Here is a 23,537-nt window from a genome sequence, read left to right on the forward strand (position 1 = left end):
GACATTGTGTTTAAGGGAAGCTTACTCACACCGACTTTTATCTGCGAGCTGATAGTTGTCACCATTCAGCTCAGCATGAAGGGGTACTTCGTACCTTGGTTCATAGGGCCCACGTTATCTCAGACCCTGAAAGTTGAGCAGCTGGGGTATCACATCTCGAAGACACCTTTCATCAGAATGGTTATAGTGAGAGGCTGATCAAACGTCCATAACGTGAGAGTGACGATAGCAACTAAGTGGCACCTAAGTCTACGGCCTTCTTGCCTTACGCAAGAAGCATTTCCAACTGGATTGGCCGTATTTTGCGGAAATATGTGAAATGTGTTTTTCGACCACCTTCTAAGATTAAGGCCCTGCTTGCGTCCGTAAAAGATGATCTTGGTTTGCGTAAGGCTGGTGTGTCTCGTGTTCCTTGCAGTTGTAGCATGTCATTTATTGGTCAGACAATCAGGACTGGGCAAGACCGGTGTAGTGAACGTAAGCGTCAAACACGCTCACAACAGCAGAGCAAATCCGCTATTGCAGAACATTGCCTTGACACCGGTCATCCTATGGAATACAACACGGAGATTCTGGATTGCACGTCCAGCTATTGGGATAGTGTTATTAAGGAAGCTGTTGAAATCAAACTATCAAGCAACCTTATAACCAGAGATGGTGGATTTTGGTTATCTGCTTGGAATCCGGCTCTGCCTCTCATCAAAAAACAGAAGGACAGAATTACTGATACCTCACCTGTTGATTAATAGTCTGTATCGATATTTCTGATGTTGGTTATCTTCGGTTGTGTTAACTCTGCGGTTACTTCTTCTGTGGGTGGTACCTTCCTTGTTTCTCCTCTGTGAACCGAGGTATTAAATTCCCTTGCACATTGCTTCCTCTTGAGAATAGCAGGGTGTGCTCCTGTCGAAATATCGGCGGTGGTCGACGACATCACCCGGCTGCAAACCCGTAAGTTATTTGAATTGCAGGATACTTTTAATGGTATCAACAGTCTACTGAGTACAGAATATGGACAGAAAGTAAATCGAAGAAAGATGAAATAAAAAAGGGAGGCTGCAGAAACGAGAAGAGTGAGGAACTTAATATCAGCATTGGTGATCATAAGGTAGATGAAGTTAAGGATTTCTGATACCTTGCCAGCAAAGTAAACCATTAACAACGAAACAAGGAAGAAATAAAGAGCTGACTGGCAAAAGGAGATTCCTGGCCAAAAGAAGTCTGCTACTACCAAACTTGGGTCTAAATTTGAGAAAGAAATTTCTGAGGATGTACGTTTTGAGCACAGCATTCTATGGTAGTGGGACATGGAGTGTGGGAAAACGGGAAAGGAAAAGAATCGAATCATTGAGGATATAGTGGTATAGAAGAATGTTGAAAATTAGGTGGAATGATAAGGAATGAGGAGTTTCTCCTCAAAATAGACGAGGTAAGGGCTATATGAAAAAGAACCAGTAGAAAAAGGGATACAATGATAGGACATACATTAAGACATCAAGGAAAAACTTCCGTGGAGCTAGAGGGAGCTGTTGAGAGTAAAAACTGTAGAGGATCACATACATTTGAATAAATACAGGTTAAAAGTTTTTCTGTTAAATACGATTAATGAGATACACCTGGTTTCTATCAAATTATATTATTGCTACAGTTAATTTGTTTTGAGCTGTGCTTGGTTAGTATTTAAGCACTAAATGAACTGTTGTTTCGTTTCTATGTTTAAAGCTAGCTGTAGCCGTCAATAATATATCGTGACATTTAGTTTTGGAAACTGTCCGGTGCGATACGTTATTCAGCGATACGTTTTTAGCGTAAAATGTGGTGGACACCAGATTGTTTACCTGAATAAATGGTATTCAGGTTATTTCCCAGGCAAAAAAAAAAAAAAAAAATCCATTTCAAAACTCCCTTAACACCCTGCGTTTCAGGAAACGTTGTGTATCTTGTATCCTGTGGCTGACTTTGTTTGACAGGAACAGGGCACAAACAGTGCAGAGAAGGTGAAGTTTTACCGATATGTGTGATGTCAAGTGTAATTAAGAAACTCTGACGTCAACATATTAGTATTCCAAAACCATATAAAATTTGGGTGTGTCCCTCGAGAAAGCAGTAAAAGGAAAATGCATTGAAGATACCTATACACTGGCAACATGTTTGGAGAAGTCATTCACAAGATGTGCAGGATGGGAGCGCGAATTCTCGTTCATGAAGACGAATGCCTCCCCATTATGCTGCCGATATGGTTGCACTATCGGTCGGAGGATGGCATTCAAGTATCGCACAGCTCTTACGGCGCATTCCATGACCACCAGCGTTGTACCTCAGCCCCACATAATTCCAGCCCAAAACAGCTGGGAACCTCCACCTTGATGCACTCGCTGGAAAGTGTCTACGGCCTTGAACCTGACCGGATTGCCTCCAGACACGTCTCCGACGATTGTCTGGTTGAAGGCATAGGCGACACTCATCGGTGAAGAGAAAGTGATGCCAATCCTGAGCGGCCCACTTGGCACGTTGTTGGACCCGTCTGTACCGCGCTGCATGGTGTCGTGGATGGAAAGATGGTTCTCACCATCGATGTCGGGAGTGAAGTTACACACCGTGCGGGGTTTTGCGCACAGTTTGATTCGTAACACGACGTTCTGTGGCAGCACGAAAAGCATTATTCAACAAGGTGGTGTTGCTGTCAGGGTTCTTCCGAACCATAATACGTAGGTGGCAACCATCCACTGCAATAGTAGCCCTTGGGCGGCCTTAGCGAGGCATGTCAAGGACAGTTCCTGTCTCCCTGTATCTCCTACATGTCCGAACAACATCGCTTTGGTTCACTCCGAGACGCCTGGACACTTCCTTTTGTTGAGAGCCCTTCCCGGCACAAAGTAACAATGTGGACGCGATCGGACCGCGGTGTTGACCGTCTAGGCATGGTTGAACTTCAGACAATACGAGCCGTGTACCACCTCCTGGTGGAATGACTGGAAGTGAGCGGTTGTCGGAACCCCTCCGTCTAATGGGCGCTGCTCATGTATGGTTGTTAAAGTCGTTGGGCGGATTTAGTGACATCTCTGAACAGTCAAAGGGACTTTGTCTGTGATTCAATATCCATAGGCAACGTCTATCTTCGGAGTTCTGTGAACTTGGGTGATACAAAACATTTTTTGATTGTATATATATGTCTGTATTCCTGAACTTCACTGAACTCTTTTGTACTTCCTTCCTTCGTTGATCAGCTGAAGCATTTCTTGTGTTACTCTTGGTTTCTCTTCAGTTACTTTCTTTGTTCGTGTGTTTTTCTGTCCAATTCCTGTCATTGCCCATTTTAGAGATATCAACTCCTTCTCAACTGTATTGTCTACTGAGATATTCCTTACTTCTGTATTGGTAGTTTTAGAGAATGTAAAGCATATCTCGTCATTCCTATGTACTTCTTTGCGTTTTGATTCTTCTCAACTAATCACTTACATTTTAGCCTTCTGTTCTTACAATCCAATGTCTGACTGCGGGATCAGTGCCTCATCACGGAATAATATAATTGAAATCTTTGCGTATAACCCGGCATTCTCAAAGTATGCTTCCTCCAATTTTTAATGAACAGAGTATTCGCTATTACTAGCTGGAATTTATTACAGAACCCAACTAGTCTTTCTCCTCTCTCATTCCATCCCCCAAACCCATATTCTCCTGTAACCATTTCTTCTATTCCTTCCCATCCAATTACATTATAGTCCCCCATCACTATTAGATTTTCAGCTTCCTTTGCGTACTGCATTACTCTTACAATATATTCATATACTTTCTCGATCTCTTCGTTTTCAGCTTGCGTATTGAACTTCCTGACTAATCTCTTGAACTTCAGCCTACTCTTCTTCATTGTGACATGAGTCTGCATTTGTTCCTTGGTACTCCTGATTTCAGGATCTCTGTCTGTCTATGGTGTAATATAACTGAAATCTTCCCGTATCGCCAGGTCTTTTCCAAGTACACCGCCTCCTCTTGTGATTCTTGAACAGAGTATCCGCTACTACTTGCTGAAATTTATTACGGAATTCAATTAGTCTTTCCCCTCCCTCGTTCCTTGTCCCAAGCCCATATTCTCCTGCAAGCTTTTCTTTTACTGCTTCCGCTACAACTGCATTCCAGTCTCCCATGACTATTAGATTTACACCTCCCTTTATGTACTGTATTACCCTTTCAATATCCTCATATGCTTTCTGTATCTCTTCATCTTCAGCTTGCGAAGTCGGCATGTATACCTGAACTATCGTCGTTGTTGTTGGCTTACTGCCGATTGCGGTAAAGACAACCTTACCACTGAACTGTTCACAGTAACACTCTCTCGGCCCTACCTTCCTATTCATACTGAATCTCACTCCCGTTATACCATTTTATGCTGCTGTTGATAATACCATATAGTCATCTGACCAGAACTCCACGCGTTCTTTCCATTTCACTTCACTGACGCCTACTGTATCTAGATTGGCCCTTTGCATTTCCCTTTGCAGATTTTATAGCTCCCCTACCAGATCAAGGTTTTGACATTCCCCGCCACGACTCCTAGAACGTTATCCTCTCTTTGGTTATTTAATCTCCTTCTGGTGGTCACCTCATCCTTGGCAGTCCCCTCCCGGAGGTCCGAATGGGGAACTAGTCCGTAATCTTTTGCCAGTGGAGAGACCATAATTAAACTTTCCCAGTTATAAACCACATGTCCTATGGATACACTTTATGTGTCTTTAATGCAGCAATTTCTATTGCCTTCTGCATCCTCATGCCGTTGATTATTGCTGATCGTTCCTCCTTCTTCCTTATTCGATCTTAAGTCTTTCAAAGCTCTCTTAACGTTACAAGTAGCACGTGGGTTATTTTTTACCTATGAGTGTTTGTCGTGAGCTCTGTTCCCTAATACGAAACGTTTTAATCGTTTATGGGATTGTACAACTCACCAAAAGTTTATCACACTGCTCCTTATGAAAGTATGAGAAATTTACCTGTTATACCTAAAGTATGAAGTGGACCATTCTTGATCAACACGCAATTTGACGCAGTTTGTCACCAGTAACACTGGTTTTCAGACTCTAAATATCTCCTGGGGATGCCTTTCAGCTATTCAGGGGGTGTTTAAGTACGACTGTTTTGGACAAAAATAACCTGAAATACGAAGAATTTGAATGTGTGTTTCTTTACCCCACAGACTTACGACATTCCGACCGACGATGTGATATGGGGAAGCCACAGAATAACTTGTACATGGGGGAAGGCCCCTCCCTCCTTCCTACACCACTCATCCGGGGCTATGCTCGTAGCCCCAGTAAATGACAGCAGATGTCAGGCGGATCGTCCTTATAGATGTTTCCTATCTGTATAAATTTGTCTGCAGCCAAGCCTAACTGACCGAGCCTGTCCAGACGTCAGTGACGTAGTGTAGAGGGGAGTTTCCCCTCCCGGTATGTTATTCTGTGGCTTCCCTGGTCACTTTGTCAGTCTGCTTGTTGCCAGTCCGTAACGAAACGAAAGCCGCACTGATGTAGAGCATCATCAAGGCTTGTCGCTTGGGACATTCCGTCAGGTCACGGGCTTGCAGATTATTTTCGCGAGTTCACACCATTGAAACAAGATTACGCGGCTTTACGTCGGCTGATATTTTCTATCATCCGGAGAACATTTCACAGAAAAAAGTCGAGTGACTAAACTGTTAGTGAGACGAGGGCACAGATGGACGACAATTACTTTCAAGCACCAACTGCTGACTCAGGTGATTCTGAACCATCTGACGATGACATACCTCTTGTACAAAGTTAGCATGGTACATTCTAGCTAATTTTTCAAACTGACGAGTGCACTATCATCTGTACAGCATTCTTTATTTTTTCTTGAGATGTCGATTCCATGGATTCTGCCTGAGGGCATGTACGGCCTTCCCGACGACGAGCCTCCGTATTCACAAGGCGGGAAGCGGCCTTGAATGAAGACGACAACGGCGGGTCGGAGGATCTGTCAGTCGGCTATCACATGAAGTTGGTAGGTCACAGACAAATACATCTTCATTCAAAACTCAAACGCATTATCACTGATCATGTGACATAAGCACGTAAATCAAATTTTGTTGTGGCTTTTCTGTAGCCGTCGTTCACTATCTCTCTTAGGTTACGAAGAACTTTTATATTCAAATAAGATTCAATTTTCAGCTGAAAATGGGTGATGATCTGGGTGTTGCGGACGACTCTTAAGACGGCGACAGCGTGGCGGTCGGTGTAGTTGACGGAGCTGCCATGGGTGGAGATGGTCGCGGTGCATTTGGTGCCTGTCGTGGAGCAGCAGCATTTCGTGGACGAGGAAGAGGGAGCGCAGGGCGGAATTCAGTCTCTGGCAACGAAGTTGAAAGTTCTGATGGCACCAATTGGACACGGACTGAGCCATGCTTCACAGCAGGGAGGTACAGTTCCCAGAATGTGTTGCGGGAGACACCCGGGCCGACAGGACACGCCAAACGAAACGCAGTAGATGACTCGCAACTCCCTGCGTTGCGGTTATTTGGCAGCATTCCTATCATGAAGCTGATAAAAAGGTGCACTGAAGGAAAGGCTAACAGCACACTTCGTAAAAATGAGTGGTCTCTAATCCTAAAAGAACTAGAGGCTTTCATTCGATTACTCTCCGCTCGTTGAGCATATCGTGCTCGAAGTATTTCGTGCAAAGACATATAGAGCAATACGTGTGGACCTCCTTTCTTTCAAAGCACCATGTCAAGGAACAGATTTACTGAAATATACACTCGTCTTGGGTTTGATTCTACATCATCAAAGAAACAATGCAAGGAAACTGATAAATTTTGCCTTGCTTCAGAAATATGGAACCTATGTACTGATAGTTGCACTACCTGTTACAAGCCATGCGAGAACATGGCTGTCGACGAGCAGTGTATCCTTACTGCTGCAGGTGCCCATTCATAAATGTACTGTTGACAGCCTTTCCGACAGTAAATTCTTTTTCAGTTTTTCCTGTCACGAATTCACCTTCGCTTACATGCACTTTCTATTTGTTTGGTTTCTAGGAAACTTGTATTTCAGTAATACTCACTTAGGGTGAGCATTTTTGTACTTCCTTATTTCATCGATCAGCTGAAGTATTTCTTCTGTTGCCAGTTGTTTCTTCGCAGTTTCCTTCATTGTGCCTATGTATTTCTTTCCACTTCCGTGAGCGCCCTTTTCAAAAAATGTCAATTCCTGTTTAATTGAACTGCCTCCTGAGCTATTCCCTGTCGCAGTTTATATAGCCTCAGAGAGCTTCAAGAGTATCTCTTCATTCATTAGTATTCTATATCCCACTTCTTTGCCCATTGATTCTTCCTGACCAGTCTTTTAACTTCAGCCTGCTCTTCATCACTACAAAATTACGATCTGAGTCTATATCTGTCACTTGGTACGCGTTACACTCCAAGGTCATCTAACGGAATTTCTCTACCTCTCAGCCTTTGCCAAGTAAAACTCCTCCTCTTGTGATTCTTCAACAGAGTATTCGCTATTACTGGCTGAAATGTATTGCACAACTCAATTAGTCTCTCTCCTCTCTCAATCCTAGTGCCAAACCCGTATTCCCAGTAATATTTCTTCTACTCCATCCCCTGCATCCTCATTCCAGTCCACCACGGCTATCAGAATTTCATCTTCCTTTTTTGTAGTAAGTTCCCATAGACCAAACTACTGAGGTCATCGGTCCCTAGGCTAACATACTACGTAATCTAACTTAAACTAATCACGCTAAGGACGACAAACACACCCATGTCCCAAAGGGGACTGGAACCTCCGACGACGAGAGCCACGCGAACTGTGGCAAGGCCCCTCAGACCATGCGGCTACTGCGCATCGCATCTACCTTCATGTACTCAATTACACGTTCAGTATTCTCATACACTTCCCCTATCACTTTGTCTTCAGCTTGCGACGTCGGCACGCGTACCTGACCTATCGTTATCGGCGTTAGTTGGCTGTGAATTCTGACGACAACAATCACTGAACTGTTCACAGTTAAGTCACTCTCTGCCCTACCTACCTATTTATAAAGAATCCTACTTCTTTCATACCATTTCCTACTGCTGTTGATATTACCCCATATTCATGTAAACAGAAATTCTTGTATTCTTTCCATTTCACGTAACTAACCACCACTATATCTAGATTGAGCTTCAAATTTCCCTTCCCACAGTTTCTAGCTTCCCTACCATGTCCAAACGTCTAACATTCCACGTCCAGCCACAAAGAAAGTTACCGTTTCTGTTGTTATTCAGTCATTTTTCCTTGGTCACCTACCCTTTGGTAGTCCCCTCTTGGAGATCCGAAGTGGGGAACTAGTCCAGAATCTTTTTGCCAGTGTAGAGATGATAATGACACTTTTTCAGATACAGGCCACATGTCGTGTGGATAAACGTGATGTATTTTTAATGCAGTGGTTTCCATTGCATTCTGCATACTCATGCCTTTGATCATTGCTGATTCTTCATTCTTTAGAGGCTGCTACTAACTCCAACGGCAACAGAGTGCCCTGAACCTCTGTCCGCTCCTTCACCCTGTTTCACACGGCTGTTGTCCGAACGAGGGTGGCTTATTATGCTGGAAGTCATTAGACGCCATTGTTTATGATTTTTATTAAAAATTTAAGCTATGGCAGGGTTCAAACATGGGACCTATGACATTACTAATCAAAAACGCTACCTGTAGGCCATGGGTGTCACATTGGCTATATTAAAATGCACATTTGCTCCCTTGTCAATATGTGGTCCATGTCGTTCAGCCTGTGGCATACATTAAGAGAAAATGTAATAGCAATGATCATGATACAGGGCAAAAGACAGAGTCCAGACAGTAAGGACATGGGCTTTCAAAACTTCCCTTAATTCTAGTGTGATAGAAATTTACGAATGTGTTCCATATAAGAAAAAATTTATTTCTTTATTCATCCAGTCAGTGAAACCCGTAGGAAATTCTTGCCAGATCACTGTTGATAAGCAGTGAGAGAATTTTTAAAACATGTGAAATACAATAGACCTGAAACAAGAAAAATCGGAAGTCTCCAACCGCAAGAAGCGCGATGTCTCTTGTACATCATGGTAAACAATTTTTGCACTAAAGTATTACTGCTGTATTCTCTGTGTTTTGTGTACACAAAATCTGGGATGTCCAGGTTGGTGTATCACCAACATTCTGAAAAGGACAAATTGCTACACAAGATGAAGATCACACATTAAGTTACAAACACACGTGACAAAGAAATGGTTACACATTTCAGCTTTTTGTCCAAAGCCTTATTGAGAGCCGGCCGGAGTGGCCATGCGGTTCTGGGCGCTACAGTCTGGAGCCGAGCGGCCGCTACTGTCGCAGGTTCGAATCCTGCCTCGGGCATGGATGAGTGTGATGTCCTTAGGTTAGTTAGGTTTAATTAGTTCTAAGTTCTAGGCGACTCATGACCTCAGAAGTTAAGTCGCATAGTGCTCAGAGCCTTTTCTTGAACCTTATTCAAAAGGGGAAACACACACACACACACACACACACACACACACACACACACACACACACACACACACACACATTCATACAAGTAAGCACGCATCACATGCACATGGACACTATCTCCACCAGCTTTGGCGAGTATGCGACTGCATGTGTCGCACAGAAGCAGCAATCTTGGTTGAGGAGGGAAAGAAGGATGGGTAATGGGGTAAGGATAATGGGAGGAAAGTCATCACTGCTTCAGGGAGCATACTGGTTCTAGATTGTGGCAGGAGAAGTCTTCCAGGCAGGAGGGAAGGGAGGTTAACCATTGGATGGAATCTTTGGGGTCAGTAGTATAGTGCTGTTACCCAGTCTTTGGGCAGAAAATTATAAGTCTATGTTGAGATAAGTAGTGTGGATAGTGGTGCAGAGCATTGCATTAAGGGTGGAGTGATTTGGGGTCCATTGGTCCAATTGCATTAGGGAAGGATGGGTAAGGAAGTTGGCCATGCACTGTCAAAGGAACCATCCTGCCATTTGCCTGAAACGATTTAAAGAAATCATGGAATACCAAAATCAGAATGATCATACATGGATCCGAACAGTCATCCTCATGAATGTGAGTCCAGTGTGCTAACCAATGGGCCACACTGCTCGACTGAATTAAGGAGAGGGTCGGTAGCCACCTCTGTAGTGACATGAGTGTCACAATAAAAGACTCCAATGGACTGCAACGCAAGCACAGTTGAGCATAGCATTATATAGCACCACGCTGCACAGCAGCTACTTTGCAACAAAAGATCGATGTCAATAGACAAGGGTGGCACTTGTTATGGTGGTATGCCTAGGTACCAGGTTTTAGAGCAGCAATTGGGCATTAGAGGCATCCAGATAAGTTGGATTTTAAGGCAAGGATCACTTCCTGCCACTGGAAACTAGTACTGCAATCACAGCATCAGAACTATGTTGGACAGTCTGTCACAACTGGATTTTGCCAGCAAAAGTAATAGATTCAAGACTGGTCTGCGCCTTCTGCCAGGACTATGTGCCTCATGGGACTTGGTAGTGCCACAGCTCTGCCACCACCCACGCTTAGTTCCTAGTGGAGAGAGAGAGAGAGAGAGAGCAGGTGTGTCAACAGAAATTTCGGAAGTATTTAGATCAAACAGTTGCTGGCACCTGAGGCTTTCTTACAGGAAGTAACCAGTGTGGCAAGGGAGGACAGAGGAGGGGACTGGAGGGAGGAAGGATGGAAAGGTTGCTTCTCCAATCATCCTGTGTCAATGGTATTGTAAACTACCTCTGTCAGTATCTTCACAGCAGGGTGAGCACATAGAGCAGCTGCTTCTACTGACCTGGTACAGAAAGTGTGTGTTAGGGAGAAAATCAGGAAGTATTCTGGGATTAAAGGGGCCCTAGCAACTGATGCTTTGTTTGGGGCTTAAGTTGCAGGCCACTTCTTTTGAAGTGTTTTACAAGACCTGCATCTTTCTAAAGAGCAGAGAATGATGAGCTTTTCCCAACAAATGGAGATATCCAACCCCTGCAAAATGAACTTTATAAATAAGCAATATGTTGTTGCACCCTCTGCAAGTAGCTAAATTTCCTGTCATGGGATCCCTGCAGTCCACCAGCTCAATGGTAATACTAGACTACTTTCTCTAGGAGGATTAGGGAGGGAAATGGCGATAGGTAGAACATCCTCAGGTGGTGGCACTGTGCAGTAGCTCAGTTGATACCTGCATGTCAAGGCAAGCACACTTGCATAAATTTTCCTGGAAGACAACTCCCCTAATCTACAGGAGTGTGATCACATAATTAGGATATGTATTTGCTGGACAGAGTAATACTTGCATTTCCACACCAACAGCTCAATATACACTGAGCGATTTTTCCTCCAGTTTTTTTCTAGGTGGAAGGGGGACATCGAGGAGACAGGTTAGAGCTGGGGAATTTCCCAGGAGGGGAGGAAGTAATTAATTGATTTGGTTAGTTAATTAGCCAAAGATGTACTGATTATCCCCAGGGCATCATAATTATCCTTTAAAGATCATGAATCAGTTAGTTTAACAGTAGCTTAAGGGCAGGCGCAGGGTTTCATAAATCAATCAAGTTTGCCCCTGAATGTATGCAACCCACACAAACAAAAGGTGCCAGAATATACATTGCCCTACTACTTCCATACACTGCCATCATGGCTGCCTCCACAGCTGAGGAGCAGTTCCCCAAGTGAGACAGCATCATATCATACACATAGTGCTGCTGATGTCAACAGCATTGGCCTGCAAAGGCTGCCAACCTCAGCAACACATCACAACATCTCAGTAGCTACAGGTGGAAACTGCTGACCATTCAATTCTATGTCGATAAAATCTGAATACTCAGATATTTATAAAGAAATCGTGTATGGCTCATTTGTGTAAGGCAAAGCATGAGACATTGAATAAAAACAGTGTCTAGAAAGAAGGATGTGAAGTGGCAACATTTCAGATTGCAGTCTTCTCTGCTGTTCATTACTTCATAGTTGGCACACATTAATTTAGTTCTGTGTCTTTGAGCTCAGGTGACATGAAGGCCTTATCTGCTGGTATGTCACTGGCCGACAGTTAATAACAACAATTCGTACCCAAAACAACAAGTTTTTGAAAAATGTTGCATACACAGGCTTCTTTAAATTGCATACTTCTGTGGCACTCCAATTATAATAAGCCGGCCGAAGTGGCCATGTGGTTAAAGGCGCTGCAGTCTGGAACCTCAAGACCGCTACAGTCGCAGGTTCGAATCCTGCCTCAGGCATGGATGTTTGTGATGTCCTTAGGTTAGTTACGTTTAACTAGTTCTAAGTTCTAGGGGACTAATGACCTCAGCAATTGAGTCCCATAGTGCTCAGAGCCAGCCAATTATAATACGAAAAGCATGGAAGACGATAAACCCATAACCTTCAAAATGACGATTCTAGTCATTTCATTATAAAGAATCGTACAAAACCGATTTGGAGAGGTCTTCAGTGTGACAGCTTATCGGTGCATTCGAACATGTAAGTTATAATCAAAACACGGCCTTCAACTTAACACCATGTAACCCAGTAATATCTTCTTTTGACATAGGAAGAGATGTTTTATGTGACTGATTACGTTCCTCTCCACGAAGCGAAGTTCTGATATGTCTTACTCTACATTTCATGCTGCGCAGTGCTTCGCACCGCCACAAAACTCGACCAGCTTGCATTCTCTTCCTCTTTCCTGGTCCTGTGAAAATTGCTTCAGATAGCTTGTGGAGTGTCGATGTATATGGTATTACTCAACCACAATATTACTTGAGCTAGGACTGGGGACGCTTCGGTCGGCTTATTGTCGATTTTTGTCGATTTTTGTCGTGATATTTCTTGAGGACCTGATGAAACACTTGTTAGGATATGCACAGCCGTCTTGAAACCTTTCGAAGTGCGATGCGGTTACCTTAGTTAAAATTGAACTTGTTTGCTGTAACGTCGAAAAGTGTTTCTAATAACGGCCACGAAAGTCCTGGTGCAATAATGTCGTGGTAGAGTAATAAACACTGAAGTGGCAGAAATCATGGGATACATCCTAATGTCGTGTCGGATCTCCTTTTCACCAGCGTACTGCAGATACTCGACGTGGCACGGAGTCAACAAGTCATTTGAAATACCCTGCAGAAACATCGAGCCATGATGCCTCTAAAACCGGCCACGAAAGCGAAAGTGTCACCAGTGCAAAGTTTTGTGCACGGACTGGCCTCTCGATTATGCCCCATAAATGGTCGATAAGATTCATATGGGGCGGTCTGAGTGGCCAGATCATTAGATCGAATTGCGCAGAATGTTTTTCAAACCAACTTCGAACAAATATGGCCTGATGACATGTAGCATTGTCATTCATAAAAATTCCCTAGTTATTTGTGGCCATGAAGTCGATGAATGCGTGCAAAGGAACTCCACGTAGCTGAACATAACCATTTGCAGTCAGTGATCGGTTCTGTTGTACCAGATACCCAGGCCATTCAGTCTAAACAAAGCCCACACCATTAAGAATCCACCACGAGTTTGCACAGTGCCTTCTCGACTACTAGGGTCCATGGCTTCATGAGGTTTGTGCCACACTAGATCAGTACCAGCTGCCCCTTTTTTGTGTCATCAGTCTTCTGACTGGTTTTATGTGGCCCGCCGCGAAATCCTCTCCTGTGCCAACCTCTTCATCCCAGAGTAGCACTTGCAACCTATGTCCAAAATTATTTGCTTGATGTGTTCCAATCTCTGTCTTCGTCTACAATTTTTGCCTTCTACAGCTACCTCTAATACCATGGAAGTCATTCCCTCATGTCTTAACAGATGTCCTATCATCCTGTCCCTTCACCTTATCAGAGTTCCACATGTTCCTTTCCTCTCTGATTCTGCGCAGAACCTTGTCATTCCTTACCTTATCAGTCCACCTAATTTTCAACATTTGTCTGTAGCACCACATCTCGAATGCTTCGATTCTCTTCTGTTCCGGTTTTCCCACAGTCCACGTTTCACTACCATACAATGCTGTGCTACAGACGAAAATTTTCAGAAATTTCTTTCTCAAATTATGACCTATGTTTGGTACTGGTAGACTTCACTTGGCCACGAAAGCCCTTTTTTCCAGTGCTAGTCGGCCTTTGATGTCCTCCTTGCTCCGTTTATCATTGGTTATTTAGCAGCCTAGGTAGCAGAATTCTACATCTTCATCTACTTCGTGACGATCAGTGCTGATGTTAAGTCTTTCGCTGTTCTCATTTCTGATACTTATCATAACTTTCGTCTTTCTCCGATTTACTCTGAATTTATATTCTGTGCTCATTAGATTGATCGTCCCATTCAGCATATCATGTAATTCTTCTTCACTTTCACTCAGGAAGCTTTGTCATCAGCGAATCGTATCAATGTTATCCTTTCACCTTGAATTTTTATTCCGGTCATGAACTTTTTCATTTATTTCCATCATTGTTTCTTCGATGTTGATGAACAGTTGACTTACATCCTGTTTAATCCGAGCATTTCGTTCTTCGTCATTCAGACTTTCTTGGTTATTCTGCATGCAGTGTATTATCCGCCTTTCCCTATAGGTTCTCCATAATTATCTCAGAATTTCGAACATCTTGTACGATTTTATTTTGTCGAACGCTTTTTCGAGGTCGACAAATCCTAAGAACGTGTCTTTATTTTTCTTTAGTCTTGCTTCCATTATCTACCGCAACGTCAGAATTGCCACTCTGGTGCATTTACCATTCCTGAAGTGAAACTGATCGCCATCTCACATATCCTCAATTTTCTTCTGCATATTATTTTTGTCAGTAACGTGGATTCATGAGCTGTTAAGCTGATTGTGCGATAACTTTCGCAAATGTCAGCTTTTGCAGCCTTCGGACTTGTGTGGACGATATCTTTCCGAAAGTTAGATGGTATGTCACCAGACTCATACATTATACACATCAATGTGAACAGTAGTTTTGCTGCCAGTTCCCCCAAAGCTCCCTTAAATTCTGATTCTAATACTGGATCCTCTATCTCTTGTAAGTCGACTCCTGTTTCTTCTTCTATCACATGAGACAAATCTTCTCCGGCCACGCGGGATTAGCCGAGCGGTCTGAGGCGCTGCAGTCATGGACTGTGCGGCTGGTCCCGGCGGAGGTTCGAGTCCTCCCTCGGGCATGGGTGTGTGTGTTTGTCCTTAGGATACTTTAGGTTAAGTAAGTTCTTTCCACCTATCCGCTCCCTCCTCTACATTTAACAGTGGAATTCCCGTTGCATTCTTAATACTACCACCCTCGCTCTTAACGCCACCTTCGGACAACCATTTATTTTTCGATTTCATTACATTTTTCGTGCACCCATTTCGTCTTAGCTTCCCTGCATTCCCTATTTATTTCATTTCTCATCGACTTCTATTCCTGTATTCCTGAGTTTCCCTGAACAATTTTATACTTCCTTCTATCATCGATCGACCTAAGTATTTCTGCGGTTACCCATGATTTCTTAGCAGCTACCTACTTTGTACCTATGTTTTTCTTCCCAAATTCCGTGACTGCCATTTTTAGAGATGTCCACTCGTCGTCAGCTGCACTGCCTTATGAGCTATTCGTTATTGCTGTATCCACTGCCTTAGAGAACTTCGTTTCCCGTGAACCTTAATATTTCCATATCCCACTCCTTTGCTTATTGACACTTCCTGACTAATCTCTTGACCTGCAGCCGACTCTTCTTCATTGTGATCTGTGTCTACACCTGCTCCTGGGTACGCCTTACAATTCAGTATCTGATTTAGGAATCTCTGTATGAGCATGGTGTAGTCTAACTGAAATCTTCCCGCATCACCCGACCTTTTCCAAGTATACCGCATCCTCTTGGAGATTCGCTATTACTTACAGAACTCAATTAGTCTTTCCCCTTTCTCATTTGTTGTCCCAAGCCGATAGTCTCCTGTAACCTTCTATTCTACCCCAGCTGTGTTCCAGTCTCCCATGACTATTAGATTTTTATCTCGCTTTATGTGCTGTATTAACCTTTCAGTATCCCCATATACTCTCTTTATCTTATCATCTTAAGTCTGTGACATCGGCATTTAACCTGAATTATCGTTGTCATTGTTGGTTTGCCCTCGATTCTGATAATAACAAACCTATCACTCAACTGTTCACTGTAACAGACGCTTTACCCTTCCTTTATATTCATAGCGAATTCTACTCCCGTTATACCATTTTCTGCTGCAGTTGATATTACCCTATGCTCATGTGGCCAGAAATCCTTGTGTTCTTTCCATTCCACTTCACTGACTCCTACTATATCTTGATTGAGCCTTATCATGTCCCTTTTCAGATTTTCTAGCTTCCCTACCACATTCAAGCTTCCGATATTCCACACCCAGATTTCTAGAACGTTGCCTTTCGTTGATTATTCAATCTTTTTGTCATTTCACCTTCCCTTGGCTGCCCCCTCCCGGAGATCCGAATGGGCGACTATTCCAGAATATTTTGCGAACGGAGTTTCCATGGCCTCCTGAATCCGCATGCCGTTGATCATTGTTTATTGTTCCGCCCTTAGGGGCAGTGTCCCATCCCAAGGACAAGAGAGTGCCCTGAACCTCTGCCTCCTCCTCAGTCGTGTTTGACAAGGCCGTTGACTGAATGAGGTTGACTTCTTATGCCGGAGGTCTTCGGCTACCAACGTTGATTATTGATCAATATTAAAGCGATGGCGGTTTTCGAACGCGGTACCAAGATCGTTTTGTTAGTAATCAAAGATGCAACCCCTAGACCCCAGGTGCATCAGCTCTCACTACCTGTAACTGCTACTCATCCGACCAGCCACGGTTTTCCAGTCATCCTGGGGCCAGCACTATGATCACAAGCCCAGGACAGGCGCTGAAGGTGATCTCATGCTGGTTAAAAAAAGAGAGAAATTTCACCGCACTGTCCTAATGGATACGTCCGTCGTACATCCTACGTTGATTTCTGTAGTCATTTATGCAATGTTGCTTGTCAACTCTTAGGAAACGCTGCTGCTCTCTACGTTGGCCTTGGTATTCTCGGCCCACAAGTGACACGGTGGATCGTAGAATACTGAGTTCTCTAACGATTTTCGAAATGGTGTATTCCTCGAATCTCGCTACAGCTTCCATTCTGCGTTCAAAGTCTCTTAATTCCGATCTTGGAATCCTGATCACGTCGGAAAACTTTTTCCTCACCTGAGTAGAAATTACGGCTCTGCCAATTCCTAGCCCGGGATTACCCGCCGTTTGTATGTACGCATATTGCTATCCTATGACGTCACCTCACTGTATTTGTAGATGAAGGTAGTTTCTTTATTTTTGTTTGATCTTTTTTGTCTATGAAGTGTGCTACATTTTTCTACAGCCTTCCATACGCTAAATGAACAGACCGTACTCACGTCCAGACGCCGGGCTAACGCCGCGAGGGAGAGCGCCGAGTCGCCAGAGGGCGCCTCGTAGCCCGCGTCGGCGCCCGCTTCCAGCAGCGCCCGCACCGTGTGCCGGCGGCGGCCGGCGTCCGCGCAGGCGGCGGCGTAGAGCAGCGGCGTCCAGCCGCAGTCGTCGTGGCCGTGCACCGCCAGGCCCCGGCTGAGCAGCTGCACCACCTCGGGGTGTCCCACAGCCGCCGCCACGTGCAGCGCCGACAGACCTCCCGGCGCTCTCGCTTCTCTTCGTTCCGCCAGTACCGATTCCACCCACTGCAGAAAACATAGAGCTAGTGTAAGGAACATGGTTCTAACTGCACGTGGTCACTGAATAAATGCAATGACGGAAAAAATCCCAACACTCAGATATAATTAATGTACAATAATTGAGTTTCAGGAATATGTTTGTCTAGGTGACATATTTATATGATTAACATTGCAAGTTCTCCCGCGCCGGGGTTCCCGGGTTCGATTCCCGGCGGGGTCAGGTATTTTCTCCGCCTCGTGATGACTGGGTGTTGTGTGCTGTCCTTAGGTTAGTTAGGTTTAAGTAGTTCTTCTAGGGGACTGATGACCAACGCTGTTAAGTCCCATAGTGCTGAGAGCCATTTGAACCATTTGAATATTGCAAGTTCGCAGATTAATTTAAGCCCCACAAAAAAATATGATATGCTAGTGCATTAATAACTGGTGTAACCGCCAGAAGGTTGAATGCAAGCAGCCAGACGTGCATGCACTGTGTTGTACAGATTCCAAATGTCAATTTGCGTGCTGGAGTTGACTGCCTGTTGCACATGGTCGGCCAATGCAGGGTCGGTAAGTGCTGGTTATTGTCCTCCGATGATGTCCCATATGTGATCGATTACAGACAGATCTGATTACTGGGCAGGCCAAGGCAACATGTGGACACTCTATAGAGCATATTGGGTTACAACCGCAGTATATCGGCGAGTTCTATGCTGTTGGAAACACCCACAGGAATGCTGTTGATGAATGGCAGCGTAACAGGTCGAATCACCAGATATAAGTACAAATTGAGAGTCAGGAGGCGTGGGATACCCAAGAGAGTGTTCCTGCTGTCATACGAAGTGGCACCCCAGACCTAACTCCAGGTGTACGTCCAGTGTATCTAGCATGCAGACAGATTAGTTGGAGGCTGTCAACTGGCCTTCTCCTACACACACAAAGCCATCACTGGCACCGGGGCACAGGCTGCTTTCAAAACACAACAGACCTCCATCCTGCCCTCCAGTGAGCTCTCACTTGACACCACTCAAGACGCAGATGGCGGTGGTTTGGGGTCAGTGAATTGCACGCCACATGGCATGTGGCACGGAGCTGTCCTTGAAGTAAGCGATTTACAACTGTTCTTTACCCCACTATGGTGCCAACTGCTCCTCAAGTTGCTGCTGCAGATCCAGAGAGATGCACCAGAGCCATTTGCAAATCACGATGGTCTTCACTGTCGGTAGTGCCAAGTGGCCGTTCGGGGTTCGATTTTCTTGCAACTGTACATTCTCGTGACCACCGCTGATAACAGTCGTGTACAGTGGTTACTTCCCTGCCAAATCTTTCTGCAGTGTTCCAGAAGGGACATTCAGCGTCTTGTAGCCCTGTTACATGACCTCATAAAAACTCGGTGTGGTATTGATAATGGCGTCTTTGTCGCCTTAAAGGCACTGTTGACTAACATCAACTCATCAAGTCCAGTCTCAAAGGTAAATAACGCTCAAGAACATTACAGCGTGTGTTTAAAGCAAAGCTGCTCTGCATTCTCATAGCGACGTTACTAGCGCAACTCCTGTGCTACAGGCGTGAAATTTGAATAAAAATTCTCTCTCTCATGCAGAAGCACGTCCACCAACTTTCGTTTATGTTGCACAGCTCCTTCATGGTACTGCGATTTCTTTTTTTCGTCTGTGTACCTGTGTACCTGGGCCGTTTGTGGTTGCAGTCTTCAGTCACGACGACAAATATACAAAACTTTCAGAAACCACCAGTTACGAATGTAACATGTCGATATAGCATTGGAATATGTATTAGGGACGATCAGCGAAGGAACAGGGCTAATTTAAAACTTATTAGAAGAAATTCTGCGGCCTCCGCAGCACAAGCACAAGCAAAGCAGTTACATTTTCCATGTTTCTTTCACAGTTTAATTCTCAGATTCCATGTGGGGTTCACTATTTAAGAGCAGTAATCCTGCGTCTTATTAACTGTAAATTGCACGCTCCGCCATTCTGTAGCACAACCGTCCTTCTTGTTTTGAATAAAGGCGTCAGTCTCCACTGGTGACGTGCTCGGAAGGTGGCATGTTGTATGTATTCGTTTCTGAGTTTGAATTTATATCAGGTTGGTACACTAGTTCGTAGCGTGTTTGTTTTGCATGTTAGTATTCCTATTGTTATGGATTTATTTATCGATTGACATTATTTATTTATAGTTCACTGCTCCTACTTAATTTTACGTATGCTAATTTTGTTATTTGGAGATAGTGATTGGAGCTGTGGATGCCAGAAAATCGAGTGCCAAGTGGAAAAATCGGAACATTTCTGATGCACTCTTCTGTTTGAGTTAAATAGCGGGGTAACAACAGCGAAGGCAGCCAGAAACAGTTGCCCCGTATGTGGGGATAACGCCAATGCACAGAGCAACGCAAATAGACGGTTTTCTCGTTTTAAGGCATTAGTGGCTCTCCACGTTCAGGAACAAAAAAATGGTTCAAATGGCTCTGAGCACTATGGGACTCTACATCTGAGGTCATCAGTCCCCTACAACTTAGAACTGCGTAAACCTAACTAACCTAAGACATCACACACATCCATGCCCGAAGCAGGATTCGAACCTGCGACCGTAGCAGTCACGCGATTCCGGAATGAAGTGCCTAGAACCACATGGCCACCACGACCGGCGTTCAGGAATACTTTCGCGTTATGATAAAGATCGTTGAAAAACATTAGTCCACAATGTTACACATCACTGTACTCGCGAACTGCCCAATGCGATGAACTGTGATCATCCAACCATCATCCGAAATTTACATGCAGTGGAGAAGCTTCAAAAATAAGACTTATGTGTACCACATGCTCCACGCCAAAATCACAAAAATCCGACGGTGGCCACACGTATATCTCTGCTTGCTCGTCGTCAATTGGTTTGTGAACAACACCGACCATTCCTATGCCGTATCTTTGCAGGTGACGAGAACTTGTTTATTTACGCTGACTTAAGGAAAATAAAATGTATGGTTGAGACCAAACAAAGAAGCAACTCCCAGTACAAAGATCTGTGCGCAAACACAAATGATAATGCTATGCATCTGGTAGAACAAAGACTGTGTGGTGTACTATGAAATGCTTCCGATGGGTGTAACCATCACTGCTGACATTTACTGTCAAAGACTAACAAGGGTAGGCCGCCAATTGTGAAATTCAGATTCGATTCGTACTGCGCATAATAAAAGCTCATGGCCACAGGTGTAATGTGGCAAAGCACCAACATGCACTTCTCAGCCGTTGTCGAGAAAATCGAAAGTTAAAAGAAACCGTTGCGGTGAAATGCTCTCTACGATTAATAATTTTCTCCAGCGTCGTGGCGCAGCGGTAAGCGCTGGGGTTCGTAATCCGAAGATCACCGGATCGAATCTCGTGCCATGCAATTTTTTTTATAATTTGTTTTTTGTAATTCATATATATATATATATATATATATATATATATATATATATATATATACTATTAATAAATTGCTTATGCATGTTGGTGAAGGCGGATCGCTCTCCAATCATATCGCCTCCATTTTTCCGTTTATTTAACAGGGTGTAGCAAAGCTCTCCCGTCCGCACTGATTTTCGACGATGTTATAAGTTGCGCTAGGGACCGCATCTACCTTCTTTCGAAGTTAGCAGGCAACTACGCTAGTTACGCGGCGGCCCATTCAACGTCTGTTCTTCAAGTGTAACGAGAGAGTAACGGAGTTTATACACTCCTGGAAATGGAAAAAAGAACACATTGACACCGGTGTGTCAGACCTACCATACTTGCTCCGGACACTGCGAGAGGGCTGTACAAGCAATGATCACACGCACGGCACAGCGGACACACCAGGAACCGCGGTGTTGGCCGTCGAATGGCGCTAGCTGCGCTGCATTTGTGCAGCGCCGCCGTCAGTGTCAGCCAGTTTGCCGTGGCATACGGAGCTCCATCACAGTCTTTAACACTGGTAGCATGCCGCGACAGCGTGGACGTGAACCGTATGTGCAATTGACGGACTTTGAGCGAGGGCGTATAGTGGGCATGCGGGAGGCCGGGTGGACGTACCGCCGAATTGCTCAACACGTGGGGCGTGAGGTCTCCACAGTACATCGATGTTGTCGCCACTGGTCGGCGGAAGGTGCACGTGCCCGTCGACCTGGGACCGGACCGCAGCGACGCACGGATGCACGCCAAGACCGTAGGATCCTACGCAGTGCCGTAGGGGACCGCACCGCCACTTCCCAGCAAATTAGGGACACTGTTGCTCCTGGGGTATCGCCGAGGACCATTTGCGACCGTCTCCATGAAGCTGGGCTACGGTCCCGCACACCGTTAGGCCGTCTTCCGCTCACGCCCCAACATCGTGCAGCCCGCCTCCAGTGGTGTCGCGACAGGCGTGAATGGAGGGACGGATGGAGACGTGTCGTCTTCAGCGATGAGAGTCGCTTCTGCCTTGGTGCCAATGATTGTCGTATGCGTGTTTGGCGCCGTGCAGGTGAGCGCCACAATCAGGACTGCATACGAACGAGGCACACAGGGCCAACACCCGGCATCATGGTGTGGGGAGCGATCTCCTACACTGGCCGTACACCACTGGTGATCGTCGAGGGGACACTGAATAGTGCACGGTACATCCAAACCGTCATCGAACCCATCGTTCTACCATTCCTAGACCGGCAAGGGAACTTGCTGTTCCAACAGGACAATGCACGTCCGCATGTATCCCGTGCCACCCAACGTGCTCTAGAAGGTGCAAGTCAACTACCCTGGCCAGCAAGATCTCCGGATCTGTCCCCCATTGGGAATGTTTGGGACTGGATGAAGCGTCGTCTCACGCGGTCTGCACGTCCAGCACGAACGCTGGTCCAACTGAGGCGCCAGGTGGAAATGGCATGGCAAGCCGTTCCACAGGACTCAATTTCCAGGAGTGTATTTCATACCTGCCACAGCAAATTTGTATTCGTGGGGTCTCTATTCTAATTCGAACGTTTGACTTAGGCTATACGCATTCGTTTCGGAATATCATTTCTACGTCTTCCGTTAATTATACGTGGTTAACATTATGAAGACAATTAATAACATTTCTGAAATGCAACTTTGTTTACGGAAAACATAATGATGTTCGAAGTCGCCAATTTTTCCACGACAAACGACTTTCAACAACTTATTATATGCATAATTGTTGCAACTGATTGCCGGGAATTATATATATATATATATATATATATATATATATATATATATTTGAATTACAAAAACAATCCCTAAATCGTTTCAGGCAAATGCCGGGATGGCTCCTTTGAAAGGGCACGGCCGATTTCCTTCCCACTCCTTCCCTAACCCGAGCTTGCGCTCTGTCTCTAATGACCTCGTTGTCGACGGGACGTTAAACACTAACCACCACCACCACAAAAAACAAATACTAAAAAAAAAGGTTGCACGGCGCGAGATTCGATCCAGCGACCTTCGGATTAGAAACCCGAGCGCTTACCGCTGCACCACGACGCTGTAGAAAGTTATTAATCGTAGAGAGTATTTCATCGCAATGGTTTCTTTTAACTGTCGATTTTCTCGACAACGGCTGAGAAGTGCATCTTGGTGCTTTGCCACATTACATCTCTGGGCATGGGCTTTTATTATGCGCAGTATGAATCGAATCTGAATTTCACAATTGGCGGCCTCCCCTTGTAAGACTTGTTGCAGAAGCAATCCAAGAACAACAACCATGTAGACTGGGTGAAATGTTGCTGCTCCACGATAACACCCGCCTCCCTTCTGTTAGAGTGACAAGAAGCACTGAACAGAAGCATGGTTGTAAATGATTCAGCAGTCACCTTATAGATCTGA

General features: G+C 44.7%; 1 protein-coding gene across 1 annotated transcript in view; it reads right to left on the minus strand.

The window, feature by feature from the left end:
• LOC126474508 (ankyrin-1-like) overlaps positions 1-17,742 on the minus strand; it is a 189,061-nt gene extending 171,319 nt beyond the window's left edge. Inside the window, exon 1 of the mRNA XM_050101979.1 lies at positions 17,410-17,742. Coding sequence (XP_049957936.1) covers positions 17,410-17,742 — 333 coding nt within the window. The remainder of the gene's footprint in view (positions 1-17,409) is intronic.
• Between the last annotated feature and the right edge of the window lie 5,795 nt (positions 17,743-23,537).

The sequence above is a fragment of the Schistocerca serialis genome, chromosome 4 (assembly GCF_023864345.2).
Source record: "Schistocerca serialis cubense isolate TAMUIC-IGC-003099 chromosome 4, iqSchSeri2.2, whole genome shotgun sequence".
Classification (NCBI taxonomy): domain Eukaryota; kingdom Metazoa; phylum Arthropoda; class Insecta; order Orthoptera; family Acrididae; genus Schistocerca; species Schistocerca serialis.